The 20,846-nt window shown below is 40.1% G+C and overlaps 1 protein-coding gene across 2 annotated transcripts in view; it reads left to right on the plus strand.

The window, feature by feature from the left end:
* The window catches only part of RFTN1 (raftlin, lipid raft linker 1), a 97,665-nt gene that overhangs the window by 68,504 nt on the left and 8,315 nt on the right, over window positions 1-20,846 (plus strand). For both annotated transcript variants that reach the window (XM_064673670.1, XM_064673660.1), the window contains exons 6-7: window positions 1,858-2,061; window positions 10,853-10,968. In XM_064673670.1, coding sequence (XP_064529740.1) covers window positions 1,858-2,061; window positions 10,853-10,968 — 320 coding nt within the window. The remainder of the gene's footprint in view (window positions 1-1,857; window positions 2,062-10,852; window positions 10,969-20,846) is intronic.

Below are 20,846 nucleotides of genomic sequence, written 5' to 3' on the forward strand. Positions count from 1 at the left end.
GGACCCATCCAACTTCCAGAGGTGGGGCAGCCACAACTTCCTTGAGCAGCCTGTTCCAATCCCTCACCACCTTTACCATGAAGAATTTCTTCCTAATATCTAATCTAACTCTGCCCTCTCTGAGTTTAAAACATCATTGCTTGTCCTATCACTCCATTCCCACATAAAAAGTCCCTCTCCAGCTCTCTTGTAGGCCCCTTTAGGTACTGGAAGGTGCTCTAAGGTCTCCCCAGAACTTTCTCTTCTCCAGGCTGAACAGCCCCAACTCTCCGAGCCTTTCCTTATAGGAGAGGTACCTCATCCCCATAATCACCTTGGTGGTCCTCCTCTGGGCTCACTCCAACAGGTCCATGCCTTTCCTGTGCTGGGGACCCCAGAGCTGGATTCAGCACTCCAGGTGGGGTCTCACCATAGTGGAGTAGAGGGGCAGAATCACCTCCCTCGACCTGCTGGCCAAGCTGCTTTGGATGCAGTCCAGGATAGGGTTGGCTCTCAGGGCTGTGAGCGCACATTGTTGGGTCATGTCAAACTTCTTGTATTAGTGTCTTAATACACAAAAGGAAAATCTCCCTTTCCAACATGAGTCTCTTCTGGGGGTCAGAATCAAAACGATCAGAGGAGCTTTCTGCGTGTGCTCTTCTGAGTTGGGATTATCATAATTTCTTTCTAAACAAGTGGTAAACAGCAAGAGGACTCACATTAACATTTATTCCTTTTTACTCTATTTGAGTTATGGTTTATGTCTGTGATCCTTAGATCTCTTTTCATGTCGGTTGCATCGTGAGCTTCCAGCTCTTCTCTTCAAGTGCTGCCAGCCTGTTTCTGAGCATCTCCCTTCTGGTATCTTTTTCAATTTACACACTGCTTCTTGCTCAGTGACGTTTGTTAGAGAGCAGTTGTAACCTTTGTCTTGACATCTCTTTCTTTACTTTTACTTCTACTTTTACAGTTAGACTGTAATAGCTTGGAAACGAGAGGAGCTTATTGAATGAAGGAATTTCTTATAATGTCTTTACCTTTTATATTAATATATTTTGGGAGAATTTTTGGTATTTGGAAGTCAATAGAAGTTTTACCATTTATTTCCTTGTCCAGTAATAAGTAATAATGTGCCCAATTTTTTATTAGTTATTTTATTGACCGTTGTACCCTTGTGAGAAGGAGTATCTGCATTTAAACTTGATTTCACTTTAGGGCTGTGAAAGCTCAGCTTTGCTGTCAGCAATGACTCTTTTGCCTACAGTAACTGCTTCTATGATGTACTAGAGGAGATATGGAGTGGAGTCTAGAAGATGTTCTCACTTGTGAGACCCTTCACAATTCCACTTTTAAATTTCATTTGCTGTTGTGTCAATGTCACACCTTGGCTCAGACCCAGACTAAATCAGTGAACCAGCTAGCACAGTCTCTATGTGAATGATTAATTGCATTTTCTTGAGATGAGACTGCTGTTGGCTGGTTCCATGACATGGTGTTACCAAGCCCAAGCTATTTAATACTTTAATGGCTATGATTTACAGACTGCAATTCCTCCTAAATTTGCAGTAAGATTTTGTATTTGAACTGATAGCTCCCATAGGGGAGTGTTGCATTAGTACTCAGGTATTACTGTCTCTAAATGTTTTATTATCAGCAGCGAATCCATTATGAGTAACAAATACTATAACAGCAAACAAAATACTGTATTAGGTTTTGGGACCCTACTGCAAAAATGTATTAAGGAGATAACCTCATCTCAAAGAATTTTTTGCAGTTGCACAGTGTGATTAGGCAAGGGCAAACAGTGGGTTATATTGTTTCAGCTGAAATTTTATGATACGGTTGTTGCATTACTCCATCTTTTTTACTCTTTGGTAGAAGCAGAGATCTTCGCTCTCTTCAACAAGCCAAAAACCCCACAAAAGTGCAGCCAGTATTACACAGTGACTATCCCTATGAGGATCTCCAGGAATGGGCAGACTGTCAACAGCTTAGAAGCAAATTGGCTGGAGCACATGACAGATCACTTCAGGAAAGGAGGCTCATTGGTAAACGGCATCTTCAGCCTTGGAATGGTAAATGGTATGGAAATTACAGTAAGCATTATGCTGTAATTATTTTCCTTTTCCTCTAATAGAGGTCATTATCTTTGAAGAGAAGATATTTGGGAGATGCTTTAATATGGGCTTGGGGAAGATTTGTTTTAGATCAGCCTCTTTCAGTGAAGTGGAATGAAAGCACAGGAAATATTTTGGCATTTGAATAAGGAAAACAGATCTTGTATTGTATTTTATAATACAATACTAGAGATGATCTTGTAATTGTGGAAATACAGAGAGTTAATAAACAGTAGCGAGTAAAGTGAATTAAACTAATAAGATTGTAAAACAGATGACATAAATAGAAGAGTGACTTTCCTCGTAGCTGTCTGGCCACACACTGCATCTGGATCTGATTTCAGGTCAGCGTAAGGACTCTTGAGTTTTATCTGGCCAGTGAGTGGTCAGTTACTCCCAGTTCTTGCAGAGGCCCTTTCCACCCTGATGGCACCATGTTTTACGAAATTGTCTCCTATTTTTGTTTTATCCTAGCTAGAGTGATGTATAAATGTTGGTCTTAATATAAAAGGATTAAACCCCCCCAGATTTTTGCATGTTGTGAAAATGTGGCACTAAGTCCAGCCTAATACTTGTAGCCAGTCTGTACTATATCTGTGGCCACCATGGCTTTGAAGATAAGCCTGCTGTACAAAGACAGACTTTGGTGCATAGTAGGGATCCAAGAGACATAACCAAGGAACCATGAGAACAACTGAAGAGAAGTACTTAAACACAAAAATGTTGAAGTTACAACTGGATTAATTTTACTGGAAAATTATGTGACTGGTATACTTCATGGTTAAAGTGCTTATGACTGAATCTTTCACCTAATTTTGGTTTGTTTTGCATTCTTCAAAAGGAATGTGGTAACTCAGAGCTTGGACATTGCTACTAAGATTTGTGCTTCAAAATTACAGGGGAACTGCTTCCAAGCATCTTATTCCCATTTTGCTGCTGGTCAGAATTTCAGGGCCCATGATAAAACACAGTAATATGAGTCAGTTCTGGTAAAAGTCAATCAGGAAATTAACAGGCAATCCTAATTTTTCATTTTACAAACAAGTATCAAAAAAAGGAAGGTCTAAAGTTCAGCTGATGGAATGCTTTCACACAGCTTCCTGGAAAGCCTTGTAATTGCTAGTTAACTTGCTTAAAAACAAATGGTCATTTACTTTCTGTATATAAATTGCAACTCACAGAGGCAAACCTAATTGACTCTATCAGGCTCAATGTGGTTTTTAAAATAAAATCTGCTTATCAGTGAACTCTAAAATGATTTAAACACAGCATTTTTTCAGTTATTTAAACTTCTGGAGTTCATTTACATAACGGAGGCCTGGGGGGAGTTAATGTACTTGGATACCAGAATGAGGATTGCTGGATAACTGCCTGTGAACATAGATGAAGTAGGCTTGAATGATGACACTAAAGTTTCAATGCAAACAGGACAACAAATTATGTAGAAGTGAACAGATTCAGGATTAAGTCAGATTAGAGATTGAAGGTGAAAAATTAGTAAACATTTTTGTTAGCGTTTTACAGTTACAAGAAGAACAGGTTTCAAAATCAAAAAGCTGGAACAAGGTTTCTGAAAGTGTATTGTGCTATTAGAAGAACATTACTAAGAACATCTGTGAGTTACTATCAGTTGCACTTAAATGTTTTATCATTTAAATCCTAATTTTTTCTTATGCTGCAGAGAAATGGAATACCTTTTTCATTCATATGCCAATCAGTATCAAACAACGCAGGGTAAGGAGGAGGGAAGAAGTGGGGGCTGAGGGCTTCTCAGCTCCTTGCAGCCTATCTTGCTCTTCATAGCTAGTCTTATTCACTGATTAATCCTCTTCCAAATTAAGGTAATATCAGCATACTTTAATTGGTTATATCACATTTCTTTGTTCTGGGGGCTGATTTTCTTTTTGGCTTAAAGTATGAATTCATTATTTTGCTTATTAGACTTACAAGCAGGGTTATTATCTTCTTCTTTTCCCCCTTGTCCTTGGAATACCCAATGAAGTGAAGATTTCCAGATTGTCAGCAGTCATAAATCTGTTTCTTCCTTCTGCTAACAGTTTAATAATTAGTCTTTAAAAGACTTTTAAAGTTCACTGATAACAATTGTTTCTTTTTGCTTATTGTAGCAGATAATTATAAACAGAAATATAACACAATTACAAATCACAATATGTAAACCATAAAGAGTTACACCATATATTAAATGTATTCACATTGTGCTAGTAAGTCAGAAACAGCAGTATGCTTGGTTCTTGAATGTTCTTATGCTGACAGATAACAGTTATTTATTTAAATTTGCAGTTCAGTTACTTGATGGTGTTTTTCATCCGACTGTAATTGGTAATCCTGCCTGTAGTCCCAGATGTAAACTAGTCCTTCCTAATGATCTAAAGTGATCATAGGAATTCACCCTTGCCGTCTTCTAGTGAGAAGTGGAGATTGTAGCAGCAAGCTACAGATTATTGCCAAATGGAAAGGAAGTAGCAGGTGGGGTCTCCTTTCCTGTGACTGCAAGTCTCCAATCAGCAGTGTGAGAAGGCAGGAAGAGTCAAACCTCTTCAAGGTTGTATTTTGATACCTTAACAGAGTAATCACAAGTAGTTGTTTTGAACGTCTTTAAATGCCCGGCATTCTTGTATTTGTTTCACTATCCTGTCTGTGAATTTTCTGCCTTTCAAACTTGTAAAAAGCCAGCCAACCAACCAGGAAACATCGACAGTACTTAAACACAAAGCAAATGAAAGAAAACGTGAGTTGCTTGGCAGGGGAAAGTAGTCAGGTTTTTAAGAGGGCCAGACTGATGGTCTCTGTTATACTCGCACTGCCTCCGACAAAGATGAACCAGTGATGCGTTTGACCGATTATCGTCACCTTAGCCACTGAAGTGGCTGGGATTGCTGTCCTCCATATGGAATTATTTTCTCTGCGTGTACTGAAGGTGAAAAGATTCAGAAGGAGGGAGGAATGCAAATCTGAAGCAAAGGCCAACAGTCAGGTCACTTGCCACATAAAGCCACAGAGAGCTAGTTTTTTCCTCATTGAGAGCAACAGCAGCCTAAAGGTTGGTTTCCTAGGTAAGGGGAATTTGTAGTTTAAAGACAACAAGGGGGAAATTGTCACCCACTAGGACAGCTGTCATGGTAAAGTAAGTAATCTTTCCCCATATACTTCTTGGAAATCAGAAGCAAGAACATCAAAATAGCTTTTTGTCAACCGAGCTACATCAAATATTTATACAAGCCAGTGAAAATAGCTTTTTGCACACAGTAGGATGCCTTAATAAAAAATGCAGTGGTAATGGAACATTTTCAGAAGAAGGACAGTGATTGCAACCTTTATTTTTGGAGCCTTTTCTTCAAGAAAGAGTGAAGTTCAAGATTAGAGATTGAGAAATGATGCTACAAATGGCAAAGTAAGTCAAAATGCTTTGGTTTATTGGCATTCCTTACTGCCCTATTGCAAATGGACTAGAATTTGAAAGTCCTAAGGACTTTTTAACTTAAGCGAAGTTTCAGGAGCTAAATCTTGTTAAAAAAGAGATTACCAAAAGAGAATACAACTGCATCAGAATCAGGAAATACTTTGCATGAGAAACAGTGGAAACTGGAAAAACCAACTCACTATTTAAAGCTTTAGATGGCTGATCTTTGTAGACAGGTTGGGTAACCTTCTGCTGAATAAATATAGGCATCTGTCCTGCAGGTATCTGTGTATGAGTTGTCACCCCAAAGTGCCATTATAATCAATGGGGATCTAGGCCTAGACCTATATAGTCAGTAGGATTTGTGTTACAATTCACCTCATCCTACATCAGGATATGCAAAAGAGATAAGATACATCTAGATAAGACTGATACTTGGTGCTTCCTTTGCCTTAGTCTTCACAGACACAGTCTTCAGGCATCTGAGTTTCGAGGTAAGGTTCAAGGAAGTTGCAGGACTAGCAGCAGTGGATGAAGATCAGTATAGAGAGTGCCTCAGTTTCTGAGACCAAACTACATCCAAGAGTTCTGGGAGAGCTGGCTGGCATTATAACAAGGACACCCTTGGTCATCTTTGGGAGATCATGGAGATCAGGGGAGGTTTTTAACAGTTGAGAAAGGCAAAGGTTGCACCCATGTTTAAAAGAAAGACCGAAAGGACAAACCAGGGACCTACAGGGTGGTCAGCCTCACTTAATTTCTGATTGGATCACTGAGTCGGTCCTCTTGGAACGTGTCTGGACACATGGAGAAGAAGACAGTGATTGGGAACAGTCAGCATGGATTTAATAAGAGTAAAACATACTTGAAACTGATTGTCTTCTGTGATAAAATGACTGGATTTGTGGATGAAGAGAAAGCACTAGATGTCACTTTGGGTGAATTCATTAAGGAAATTTTACTATGGCTCCCACAATATTTTTGTATCCAAGTTATGACCGTGCAGCCTAGATGGGTAAAAGACTGGTTGCATGGTTAGACTCAGAGGGTCGTGGATAACAGGTCACACTTTACCTGGAGTAACAAGTGGAGTACCAGAGAGATCTGTCCTGGGACCTGTTGTGTTTAACAATTTTATCAGTTATGCAGAGGAGGCAACGAGGCTTGCTTGTGTCACATTTGTGGATGGTCCCATACTCAGGGGTGCAGCTGATGTGCTTGAGGACTGGGCTGTTGTCCAGACAGACCTGGGCAGGCTGGAAAAACATGCCAGCAGGAGCTTTCTGAAATTCTATGAGGACAAATGTCTTGCCTCTGGGAAGGGACACTGCCTTTTCACTAATCCAGGCAGGGGACTGCCTGGCTGGGTAGCAGCTCTATGGAAAGGTCCAGGGCGATGTTAGCAGTCAGCAAGCTGAAGGTGAACCAGCATTATGCCCTGGCAGCAGAGAAGGCAGCAGCATACCAGGCTGTAACAACAAGAATGTAACCAGTAGATAGAAGGCAGTGACTGTTCTCTTCTGCTTGGTGCTCATTAGGTTTTGTGTAGAACACATACTGTATCCAGGTTTGAGTCCTCTTTCAAAGAGGTCAAGGAAGATATTGACAAACCAAAGCTAGTTTAGCAGAGAGTCAGCAAAATAGAGAGAGTCAGTGGCTGGAGCATTTTTCCTGTTAGGGAAGACTGTGAAGGAGCTGGATTGGTTCAGCCTAAAGAAGGGACAGCTTTGGGGGACCTGGCAGTGCCTGTGAGGAGACTCAAAAAGGTGGATCAAGGCTCTTGACTGTGGTGTGTGGTAGGAGGATTAGGAAAAATGTACACAAATTGAAATGAGAGCGGTCCTTTTTGGGTATAAAAAACCACTTTCCCATCATTAAAGAAGTCACTTTCCAGAAGAAGCTGCTCAGGAAATTGTACCATCTCCATCCTTGGAGATTTTGAAGATGCAACTAGATAAACCCATGAGCAGTCTGGTCTGTACTTGTATGAAACCTGCTTTGAGAAGGAGGTTGGACTGTAGACCTCCTGAGGTCCCCATCCACCTGAATTATTCTATGATTCTATAAAACTGTTAGATCGTGTGCACCTTACCTAGAACAGCTCTAGAACATGTGTGTATAGACTGAAGTTGCTTTTAGATCTAGAGTACCTGTGTGATAAAATACTACAGGCAGACTCAGTGCATCTGTCCATCTTCTTGTCTTTCCACACCTCTGTGTTAAGTTTCCCTGATATTCCTGCTGATCCTGACAGCATAGTGTGAGTTGTGCATGGCTTTTCTCCAAAATATGACCCTGTTAACTTACTTTCTGCTGCTTTTTCCTTTCCCCCAATTATTCTCTGCATCCCAAATGCTTCACATGCAAAGGACTTAATGATCCAATTATTGTTTTCTTTACCTCCCCTTTTCTCTCCAGAGTAGTAGATGGCCTGTAAAAGGGAAGTTGTACAGCCAAGGTGTGAGAATTGGAAGGTGTGCTTTCATGGCATGAAAGTTTAAAACACTGTGGTACGACAAGTAGAGAGGAGGTTGGTTATGGTTAAGAGGGAAAATCTTGAGCATCATCAACCAGTTTCTTTTATAGAGTTTTTCACCAGCATCACTCTGTTGAACAGACAGTACTCTTTACATTTACAGCAGCTGTCTCTCCCTCATCGTTTCCTCCCTCACAGTCTTTTTATTTTCTATAGGTTTCTTTCCTAGTAAAAAAAAAAAAATAAAATCCATGGATTGCAGGATCGATGGATGTAGCCTTCAAGAGTAATCACTGTACAACCAACAAGAAAGCAGTCATAGAATCACTTAGGTTGGAAAAGACTTTTAAAATCATGAGTCCAACTATAAACCCAGCACTGTCACAGTGGAAGTGTCTGCTGCCTGTAGGGTCTCCCAAGCTCAGCTATTAGTTTCTAAAACATTACATATGTGCCGTGATATTCACATATGTGGAAGCTGTGAATTGCATGAGTGGAATGTGCAGCAGAATAAACCACAAAGGATGATTTATGAGGGAGTGTAAACACACACATGCTGATTGTGTTTTGATCGCTTATTAATTAGCTGGCAAATGCGTGGGGTGAGCTCAAGCTGCAGTTGTGCCAACAGTGTGACACCGAATTTCATTAAGAGAATTCACAACACAGGAGCAGTGCACTGGTGCCGTATAAAGCTCCCCCTGGCAAGATCTGGATGTCTGTGTCTAGTAGGGATCTATGGGTTTCTGCTTTCAGTCTTAGATGCTGTCCTGTCATCCCTGCTTTGGAAATTAAAGGGTTTTTTGTACATTGTGCATCCTGAAATAGATTTGGGTATGGGTTTGGGTGTTGGAATGTGATACACTGCACAGAAGTTCCCTCTTTGCAATGTCAGGTCTAGTGCCTTTTTTGAATGGAATATGGTAATTAAAGCTTGTACCCATAGCAAGCTTGCTCTGCCTGTGTTTTCAGACCTGTAACCCAGCTACTTAGTGATCTGGCCTGTTATTTCACAACAAAAATGTCTGTTCTCTTTACTTGGATGAGAAATCTGCCTATATGACAGGAGTTACTGCTTTGTAGTCCAGCTCATCCTCCTTGGAGCAATGTGTAATACTGGCTTGCTGTAGTGGTGAGGAGTCTTCGTCTCTCTTTATTCTAAATAGAGTTGCAGGAAACCTGCCTGCGAAGGAAGTGTGAAAGTAGACAGTGTTTTTCTTCTTTCAGTCTCCCAACACAATCTCAAGGAGAATCTCTAGTAATTGGTTTACAACTTTTTTCCTTCACAACTGAACTGCAAATAAATATGCTGTGTTAATTTAGAGACAAGTATTTGCATCTCCTCACTTGCAACTTAATGACTTGACTTCAACTGCAGCAAGAGAGAGTAGGGGACAGTGCAAGTAGAAGCAGGGGGGCTTGACACCTGCAGCAAGAGTCTTGCTACAGTGTGTGTGTGTAGATGTATTCCTCCAAATGTAGGAATCTGGTCAGCTGTGGGCTTTGCCCACATCAAATTTGTTATTTCCAGATAATAAATTGGATTTAGATCATGTAATGACATCAGAATATGTTGACTGAGGTTGTGTCTGCAAGAGGTAAGAAGCCTCAATCCTCTTCATTGCCTCTTTTGTGAAAATTGTTTCTGAGTTTGATGTATGTTTTCCCTGGGAGGCAGCAATGCTTCCCTGCTGGCATTTCTTGACCTCATAACATCCACCAGGAAATCAGGAGGACCCGATGAAACACCTAAGCAGGCTTATCCAGAAGATTCCTATCAGTTCAGGAATCTGTCCTTTTGGCATGTGTGACTGCATTTCAAAAACATGTATCCTACCAGTGCAAGGAACATAATTTTCCTAAAAGTGTAAGGAAATTATCATTCAAAAGACAAAACCTGGGGGAGGGCATAAGCAGGGTCTTTATAATCAGTCATACAGGGTAAATATATTATTCATACTAGAAAGGCTGAAAAAGATGCTTTGTGACAACGTGAGAAGAGTTTTCTCTGTTTATAAAGAATACAGTCCTTCTTATTTACAGCTTTTCTAAATATAATTCTGTTGCTTCATCAATTAGCTTATTTTAACAAAGAAAAGTAAGTGTGTTTTTTCAGTTATTCTGATTCTGTTACATCACGGAGCTGACGAAACGTGAGTTCTTGCATATGGGAGCTGATTATGGACTATTCAGTTAAGTTGAAGGAGAAAGTGCTCGAGTAACTTTAGTGGTATGTGTTGTCTGAAAAAAGGCTGAATGTGTTGGGAATGCAAATGAGAATAGAGAAGCACTAAACCAGATGGTCAAAATGCCTTCATAAATTGATTAAATAGTTATGAATGTATCTTTTCTTTCACAGTGTTCAGATATGCCAGATCATCCTTAGTCCATTTAGCTCACTGAGATGCAGTGGCTGATCCATGTGCAGGGTTCTGACTTCTGTGAATGAATAGATATAGTAATATATATAATAAATATCATAAATACAAATCAGTATACTTTGAACAAGCCTTGAAAATAACACACTGACTTAATACATGGTGTTTAGTGCATTTATAACTTCAAGTAGGTGAGCAGTACTGCTAAACTGAGGACTGAATTAATTTTGCCTGCTCAGTATGGGAGAGCTGTGGGTTCTGGTGACAAACTGTGGAATAACAGAGCGGACAGCAAGGTTTGCTATTAGGGAGTAGTATTGCTCTTAAAAACTGCTAAAGGTTAATAGAGCTGGACTATTAGAGAATGTCTGTGAACTTTTTAGTAACATCCTTGGAAGAATATGTTATTAATAAATTCAGATGCCTCACTACACAAGGAATGCCTTCCATAAAGCTGACAATCAATCCTGTGTTTTCACAGAGTCTTTACACGGGACAATGGATGGAGTATTTCTCTTTGAAGATGTTCCTGTGGAAGACAGTAAAACCATGCAGGGCTATGATGCAATTGTGGTAGAGCAGTGGACTGTCTTGAAGGTATGTGTACAATCTTTCTTCTTTGATTTTTTTTTTTTAAATCAAAACACTCTAAGACTGCGTGGCAGACTCTCATGTGCTGATCTGTGCTCCAACAGTATCAGACAGGCAACTGAGGTAAAGGGATGGAACATAGCAGTAATGCCAGTTAAACCACACTTTAGTTTTGTACAGTGCACTTCTGATTTTGATAATCTTCATGCTTTTTAGGGGGGACAGGAAATGTCAGCAATGGCGAGCAATGAAACTCAGGGCTATCTGTCCCAAAATTACAGATGTCTGCTAGATCTGTAAAGAGCATCTCCATTGGTTGCCAGGGCAACATGATCACACCAGTCACTGTAGCATTGCAGTTCTAAAGAAGGCAGCCCTTTAGGTAGGCTGAGCTGCAGCAGGAGTGCACAGATAACTGCCTTGGTTTCTGTCTGACCTTCTTCTTACGCTGAAAGAACTGTGCATTTTGGATAGGTCCCTATAAACAAACCACGTTATGGCTTGGCTTTCTATAGATCCAAGTGCCCACTCGGATCAGTAGAAACATTGTTTAGACCAGATTGGTCAGTAGCGATCTCCCACCACAAATTTGATACACAGATAGATATTTGAAAAGCTGGGCTTAAATTCTTTGTGACTTGAAGCAAAAAGAACATGGAGGAAAAGAAGAAGTTGTGTAACTCTTAGAAGGTTTTTATTTTTTTTATTTTATTAATTGTCTACTAAAAATAGATATTATGTATCTATAAAGGCAATACCTGATGTTATCACTTGGAATATACTGTAAATGGTGTAAAATCCTGAGACAGACAATCCATCCTTTTGGCATACACATGCCATAAGACTGGATTAAAGGAAAATGGGACAGATGCTAGATTAAGTGTGTAAAATTCCAGGAGACTAGGATTAAGACTTTTGTTAGTAGATAATGACTTTGCAGTGTAGCAAGAAATGGCCATATAGTAACAGCTAGAAACAACTTGTAGAACAGTATAATACGTTAATAGCAGCTTTTCTTGTTGATGAGGGGCATCTGAAAAAATGATTCCTATATTGCATTAAATGTTAGTCATGACAGACTTGATTGTAAATTCTTTTTCATTTTTAGGGTCAAATTATGGTGTTGCCACTCAGGAACAAGGTTTTGAGATAATGACAGATGGTTCCATGAGTGCATTAGGTCAGGGCTGATCAAGAAGGCAAATGTTAAGAAGCATTAATGTTAACCATATGTTTAAAACTGTTAGGAAATGAATAGAGAGTGAAACAGCAAACATATACTACTACATACTACTGTGTAAGCTGTGTTTGACAGCACCTTGTTTCAGAAGGTTGTGTTAGCACTGTAATTTTTCAGAGAAGAGCAGTGGGGATAATCCATGATACAGACAGCTTCCATATTAGGAAGACTTTTCATGGGTGTGTCCTTTCAGCCTGGAAAAGAGAAGAGTTCCAGGGAATGGAATAGGTAGAGACTTCCTAAATCATGGGAAACATGTAACAGGAATTGTTTGCCATCTCTTTCAGTACAAGAGCTAAGGACTGCCCCACGGCACTAGTCAGGGCCACGTGCAAAGCAAGCAAAAAGGAGATAATTCAGATAATTATTTATGCAGCAGATCTGTACAAACTGGATTTCTTTCAGTAGAAACTAAACCAGATGTGCTGAGAGGAAGTACACAAAATATTTGGGGCAGGTATCCTGCATGATTGACCTAATATATATTACTTTTCCTTAGCTGTCACTTATAGCCATGTTGGAGAAAGCTTTCCAAGCTATAAATGGATTCTTGGCTCAAACCAGTTTGGCTCTCAGACAACCAGTGAAAGGTTCTCTGTCTCAGTAGGATATCGCATCAAAGTTAGTCATAATGGCCCCTACACACCTTTTGGGTTGCTCTTCATGGACACCAGCAACTTTGTGTCAAGCTACATGACAAGGACGTCTGCTAATGGGGATCCTGTGATGGCAGAGTGCTGGCCACAACTCCAGGACACAGCAGAAGAGTATTTTTTGCAGGGCCATTTGAAGTGTTATAGCCCGGGTAGGTGGAGTATCATTTGCTTTCAATTCTAGCAATTCCATGCTGGAGACACAGCTGGTCAACAGATTAGGGAATCAACCTCCCGATGCCATCTGGTGTGTCAAGAGATGCTGTACTGCTACACATCATGTCTATGTGAGGACTAATGCAGAGAATCTCCTGTTCCAGACGTAAGATTTGGGAGGTGCAATTTCAGAAACTGACTTACAGCAAATACACAGCTTGTTGGTGTGATCAGATTATCCTCTGTTGTAATTAAAAATTTGGATGCTGGGTGTTCCCTGGCAATTTTGCTCTTTTCAGATCAAGTGTGGCTCTTTTGTGGACATTATGAATATGGTGCCCACCAAACTGAAAGTGGAAGAATATAGAAAAGAAAAAACTTGCTGAAGGAAAGATGTTGAGGCATTAGGGGACTCTTGCAAAGGTTTTACCTATTTAGAGAAAGAGCAGAGCTGACCACCTCTGTTTTCTCCTCCTGAGATTTAAATAACTGCTGGGATGTTTCATGCCTCAAGCTTTCTGAGACGTAATAGGTATAGGTAGGTAAAGTCATCAAATTGATGAAAGTAAGGCTGGAAGCTGGGGGATCTCTAGGCACTTGCACAGTGTTGTACCGAAAACCAAGTTACCTCTGTGTAAACCCTGTTGAAATTCACCTTTATTTACCATAACCATGGAATAATGCAGTGCAGAGGAAGGGACTGTAAAATGGGGAAGAAGACAGAGTTCACTAGTGACGGAAGATGTCCGAGACCCAGTAAAGGCTTTCTTTCTGTTATGAGTGCTTCAAAGTATAATTGTCACAGGAGTAATTATGGAGCAGTGGAATGACTCGCTAATGTAGAATTTCTTTTTTGGGGAGGTATAGGTTCAGCTCTGATCCAGATTAACCGTTTACATTTGTTGTTTTCATTTGTACTAAAGCAATGGAAGAAGCTGTGATGGGCAGCATGCCATAAACGTGTATAATGGATCCTTATTTTAAATTTGTATCAGATTTGATTATCTGGATGAGCTGTGGAGTTGTTCAGATGTGGTTGGAACTGAATGTAAATTTATTGTGCTGTATCCCAGTTACGAAGAAACAAAAGAATCCCAGCCACAACAAAAGAAAGCTTTTTTAAAAAGGAAGACGTAGCAAATATCTATGCCCTTTAGAAAGAGAACCTTTCTAAATGGAAAGGTAAAGGTTTGCTGTTTAACCATGAACACAAAATAGAGGGGTTGGCACACCTCTTAGCAGAGAAAGGGCTGCCTTTTTAATTGCTAAGGCTAATAGATAAAACAAGCTGAACAGTGTGATGCACTCAGTATGTGTGTAAAATGTCAGTTTGTAGAGGATGTAAAGCTCGCAGCTGTCACAGTATGTGGTCCCGCCAAGCAGCAGACAGGATGTAATAGCTCTGAGTAATTTAACTCTTTCTTCTCAAAGTAGAGCTCTGATATCCTCTACAAATGACCACAGGACTTGTTATGACAAAATACTGCATTCATCCTTATCCCTTTAACTCTAAAAATGTCAGGACATATTATTTCCACCGCAGTCTCTGAGATCTAGCCCTAAAACTTGTTTGATGGTTTTAATTCTGCTTGTGTAGGCAAATGTGGGTAGACAGTTCTGATTAATCAGAGCCTGCATGATTTGTCTCTCCCCAACTCTAAATTTGTCACCTTCTCTTCCCCATTACCTAAGACAAAGTAGCTAATACTGTCCGTAAAATTGAGTGCTGTAACGTTTATTTTAGATTTTGCCATTGTTCTACCTCTGAAGCAGTGTTCATTTTGGAAATAATATCCTTAATTTACAGGTATTTTCTCATTGAAAATCTTCAGCCGGTGATTCTTCACTTTGTATTTGCTGCTGTACCATACCTTTGATGTATCTCAAATATATTGTGGTATTGCCATTTCCCTGGCAGACTTGAATGGGGTCAGTCTCCACCGTAGACATGGTAAACCTTTTAAAGTGTGACATACCAAAAGATTTAAAAATTTATCTCTGCTGAGCCTAGGTTGCAAGTTGCCTTAATGTAAGCCTTGAAACAAATTCTCTGGAAATGAGGATTTGATTTGTCTGTAAATCTGATTTAGGTCATATGTCAGCTAAGCTATGTTTTGCTGTCTCTGGCCACGGGAGAAAGGCATGACCGGGTCAGCCAAGGAGCTGATGGCGATGGACATGAAAAGCCCAGAAGAGTCGTGTGTGTGACCCTCTTTACCACCCAAAGGACATATATATTGCCTGGGCATAGTATTTCAGCAATGTGCCCCTTGTTGCTTTTTAAGAAAAGCTGAACAAAAACCTTCAGGAGCCTGTTATCTTCCAAAGGTTTTTATAATTCTTCTTTCATTCTTTTATGTAAGATATGAAAGCAGCATATATACATATGTATGTATATGTGCCTATATATGTCTGCTGAACTCAGCAGACATATAATCTATACAGGATTAAAACCCACAGGCTAATCTTTCATTGGTTTTGATGATAAATTTAGTAATAAAATCTGGAAGTATGAACTTGGAACTCCCCTGACAGTTTCTTGTGGTGCTGGCAGTACTGAACATCTAACAAGGCAATTGCTTCTTCTATATGAATAAAGGGCACTTGAAGTAAACAGCCTGAAAAGCACAGGATTTAAAACAGTATGAATTAAAAAAACCCCTTTCCTATCTGTCACAGTGTTCTTAGGTTTGTGACAAGATCAGAGATAAGAATTAGTTCTCTGCTCACCCATAAAATTTTTCAGGAAAAAGTGAGCATACGAGCTTGTACACTTCCTATAAAACCACACAGGACACAAATCAAGTTTTTTTTCCCCAGCAGATCCCCTTTAGCCAGGCAGTAGTGGGACCCCATAAATTGCATGCACAGCCTGCACGTAGAAGGGCAGTGCCAGTGTTTGTGTTCCTGCTGCCTGAACTGCTGGTAGTGGAGGGTCTGGGCTTCAGCTGTTTTGCTCACATAGAAATGTTCCATAATGGTGGAGTGGTGCACAAAGCCTTCTGGCAAAAGCCACATTTTGTTTGAGAATAAATTATAATCAAAGGAAATTATGTTGGGTAAGCTGCATGGGAATGATTCATCTGTGTGTGGTACAGCACCTTGGAGTACACAGGTTCTCAGGTAGTGTTTTTCTGTGTTGGGGTTTTTTTCCCAAAACAGTTCATGGACAAATGGTAAAATCAACTCTCCCTTTAAGGTACACAAGTGTTGCAGGAATTGTGAAAGTAAAAACGCCAGAGTTATTTAGGAAAATGTACTGATGGGCTGCTAGATCACATTTATTTCGTGTGTTCCACCGACAGTAATGTGGAGTTGTCCCATTGTGTGTACGTTGCCTGTGCAGTGATGAGTTTAACACATTACATAGGATGTTTCCATGTTTCTCGTGCATGGAGAACCCTCTGTGTCAACACATTCACCTTGTGCAGCTTTGGCTACCGACTCTGTGCTTCTATAAATGCAGAATTGTGTTGCTGTGCAACACAGGTGTGTTACAGGTGCAGGCAATATCAGGAGCGCTCAGATGTTTTTGTATATGCTAGAAAGTAGGATTTGTATCCACAGAATTCAGTGAGAGAAGTGGGCGAAGTTTGCCTTGTGGGCAAAGAAGGATTTTTGGTTATTTTTTGTTTTACCCTAGATGTGGAGCCAGCTGTGAATGCTACTCAGCAGTCTATGTGTATATTGAATTTGTGACTGGGTACATCTGAAGTGCCGGAAAACTGTGTTATCGGGATGCTGCCCCATTTAGTGTTACAGCCTTATTATATTCTCTAAAATATTTTACATTGCATGAATTCACATAGATATTAGTAATCATAAATAACTCCGAATTGCATATGCCTAGAATAGTGAGGAAAAAGCCTGTCTGTGGATTTATTTATTACTCTTTTGCTCTGTTACCATTTCACTAAGGTCCTCATCTGGCAGCTACTCTGTGTTGGTCAGTGCCAAAAGCCACTGGTGGTTTCTAAGGGTGCAGCAGCCACCCCACACCCCTACAGCTAATGGCTGTGTAGCAAGTGTCTGCTAGCAAGGTGCTGTGGAGTATTACACGTGGAAATGTAGGAGCAGCTCAATACTAGAGGAACATAGTCCAACTTTATTGCTGAAGCATTTTTGAAACTTCTCTTTTGCTTCCGATAAATGTTTTTAACAGTTCAATAGTGTTACATTGTTAGCAGAAATTACCTTTTGGAAGGAGTCTTGAAAAGGAAAAAGGCAAATCATTCGCAAATTTAGAGCTTGTATTTAGTCTTCCTGTCGGCCGTGTTACTACAAACTTAAAACGTTTGCAGCACACTTTTACGGGGTCATTCTCACACGGCCTGCATATTCAATTTCTTTCATTTTATTTTTTTTCTTTTCCATTAAGGTGCAAGTTGTGCTTTTGCCACTTCCTCTTCCACCCTTCAGTGCCGTAGGACAGAAAAGCTTTGGCTTTGGCAGTGCTGGGGACTGGTAACGAGCCTTGGCGGAGGGTGCATGTTGCCACCCTCCTAGACTCTCCCCTCTGTTTTTTGTAAGGAGCTGGGTTTGAGTGCAGTGCCCATTTTCTGCAACAAACAGTAGGTTACACTTTCAAAGCAACTTGTGTTTTCTACTTCCCATCCTCTTTTGCCATCTGTCAGTATATCTTGGTATGCAGTCTGTTAGGATTCGCTGATAAAGGTTTTATTAAGATTTATTTAATGGGCTTTTCAATCTTCCAATCTTTAATCCATGTTGGAAAAAATATTAAATAGTGACAATCTGTAGCTGCCTTGTAACTAAATCACTTAGCCCAGGAAAGAATGATTTCTAAAGAACTTCTGTCTCACAAGAGCTTAGTAGTTGTCTTGTTTATTACCTTGCTGTGGTTAAAATTGCTTCAGTAGCTGGGGGAAAGAAAAGAAAAAATTGTTAATGCAGTTGTTTGTGTGGCTTGCCCTAGATATTATTCTTATCTTTTTTTTAATCTTTTTTTTTTTCCTAATGAGCAGAAGGAACTGTGAAAGGCAAAAATGCTGAAAACAAACAATACAACTACAAATAAAAAGAATTCTTTTCATGTGATGCAAGTCAAGGGAAAATCCTAGCTCAATATGCTCTGGCTTCTTGACACTCAAAGTGTGATCAGAGATTACTTATCATCCACAGGAGAGTGGGAAGCAAGTTAATTAAAATTTTCCACCCTTTCACTGAATGAAATGTCTCCCAGTTTGAGACGCATTATTTGAACGCTTCTTTTTCAGGAGAGCTCTGGCACTTTTTTTCTGCTTCTGCTGGTGTTCAAATCCAGTATTTGCTAGCTAGAAAGAGCATCACACTTTCATCTGATGGAGCAGTATGTTTGAAATTATATTTCCATTGTCTCTAATAATAGTAGATAAAATAATTACTGTACTAAATATAAAGCAAATAGAAGATGACTCTTTTCCTCTGCACCCATCCCCGAGTGTATTGTTTCTTTAGAAGCATTTTTGCTTTAGAAAGCATTTAATATGACACCAATTAAAGGTCTCTATAACTGTGACTCCTGCTGGCACACAAATTCCAGTCGTGGGATAGGATTACAACCGATGATTCAGGAGGGGGAGGGAGAAGTCATTTCTCGTGGTCTTACAGAAAGCTTCAATTATCTGTACTTGCAAGTAAGGAGCTTGAAGCCCATGTGGATTACACCTGTTTATTCTGGAGTGACTCCTTTCTCTTGTCTGTCATCTTCAAACTCAGGCAATTATTAGGAGTAGTTTATTCCCCAGGGACCTGGGGAAGAAGTGCAGTGACTGACTCCAGCGAAGGAAGTGTCGTGCAAAGTCGGAGAGGGCTTGTTGAAGGGCATGTGGAGCTCAGAGGAGGTGTACACCTCTGCATGATGGATACACTTCCTCCCTCCAAACAGCCTAACATGTACATTGGGGTGTTGGGTACCAGCACATGGGAAAAATAAGAGTTCACCTTTTTGTAACGTCTGTACAGAACTCTTTCAATGGGCGTTTCTTTTTTTTTTTTAATTTCCAGATTCAAAAAAACCATTTCTTTAGGCCTAATTGACTTTAATCTTAAATGTATTTTCTGATAACTTTACCCTTTTGAATGTGCTTACCTGCTTGTTTCCTTTCTGCACCACTGGATTGTGAAATACACCATCACCTGCTGCAGATGATGCTTAATCCTGACAAGTCAGACAGGTCCAAAGCCAGCCTTGTCTCGCTGCTCAGAGCCTGCAGGGACAGTGGGCTGTGGCAGGAGTGATGGCATGTCCCTGAAATAATTTGGCTTCTACAACAGTCAAATGAGCTCTGCGTGGTATTGATGTCCTCCCTCATTGCCATAATCACTCTCTGATTTCTGACATTTGTTGCGCATCCTGATGCAAGGAGAAGGTTCTCCCTGCTAATCACCCACCTTAGGCAATGAATTCAAAATAGAAATCCTCTTTGCAACATAAGATGTTGCTGGGGCACAAACAAGGTCTGCTGTGCCAGTCTTTCCTGACCTGCTAGTCTTCCACCCTCTAAATGAGTGAGCTCCTTCTGGTTTTTCCTCTGCAAACACTGTTTGATGAAGGGAATGTTTTAGTCGGGTCCTTTTATGTGGCACCTCATGGCAGGTTTGTGATGGTGGATGCTCTGACCTTATTCTTAATGATCATGTTGCATATTTTCGTGTTTATTTTTTGAAGGCGTTGTTGACCAATCTCATAAATCTCTGCATGTTAGTAGTATGTTTTCTTGAGACATTATCTCTTAAAAGTGTCTAGATATGTTGTAATTTTTGCGTTACCTTTGGACACTCTTTTTAAAAAGTGGAAAGAGGGCAGAAATATCCATCTTACAGAGGGAAATTGGAGTCAAAGGAGACTTTGAATCTAGCATTATCACTGCTGCATGATGAGTCCTGATCGCTTCAGAGGACGAGTTAAGGGCCACGTGGTATTGCACTCCTCTTGCAAGGTGTCTCTTTCCTCTCCTGGAGTTACAAATTCCAGTCTGTACACGGTGATGTTGTAAAGTAGCAGTATTTCTCTAAGTCCCCAAAAGCCTCTGCACAGAAATCAGAAGTTACATTAGTAGTGTTCCCTTGCATGCACTTTCTGGGGTAGAGCTTTTAAACATTCTCCTTTTAAGCAGGAGTAATACAGCTTCTTCAGCTATTTGCATTTGTAGTCATGATCAGGTTTTTAATAGGTATAGTCAGGCAGCCATTCAGTGATAAAGATACCAAGTGACCTAAATTACATTTGTTAGAAGAAAGGAATAGCTGAGATTGGAATTCACTAAAATACCTTGAAATGACTACAGCAGGATTTGGATTAGTTCTGATCAAATGACTATTTCATTACTGCAGAATAAATGGATTTTTTGGAGCTGCAAAACTGTTGTGCCTTCCCCAGTGTTGAGAATTGGCAGTTAAAACTCCTTACGTGCACATGAAACCTGTGTAAGCGCCTGAGATTCTTGGCAAATATAATTGTTATTCTAGTAGAATTTATTGATATTTGTAGAGACTAGTAGTTACCACTTGTCTGCTTTCTGTTTATTAAAATTAAAAACTACCAAGTAACCTCTAGCATCTATCTGCTATATTACTGAAAGTCTTGGCAATCAGACACCTCACCGGAGCAATCTTTGTCGAAACCACGGTGGTTCTTTCTGTGTGAATTACAGGATCTGCCATTTAGTTGAAAGAGAATCAGGAAGGCTCTGCTGGGTACATGTGCAGCAGGAGCCAGACTTCTGTGCTGAAAGCAGTGCTTTTGGTCTCGCCCACAGATTTCCTGATTCAAAATAAGAAGGCAGCAATGCGTATTTGTGGGTGGTAAAAGGAATAGACTCGTACTTACATTT

Source organism: Pseudopipra pipra, chromosome 1, assembly GCF_036250125.1.
Source record: "Pseudopipra pipra isolate bDixPip1 chromosome 1, bDixPip1.hap1, whole genome shotgun sequence".
Lineage (NCBI taxonomy): Eukaryota > Metazoa > Chordata > Aves > Passeriformes > Pipridae > Pseudopipra > Pseudopipra pipra.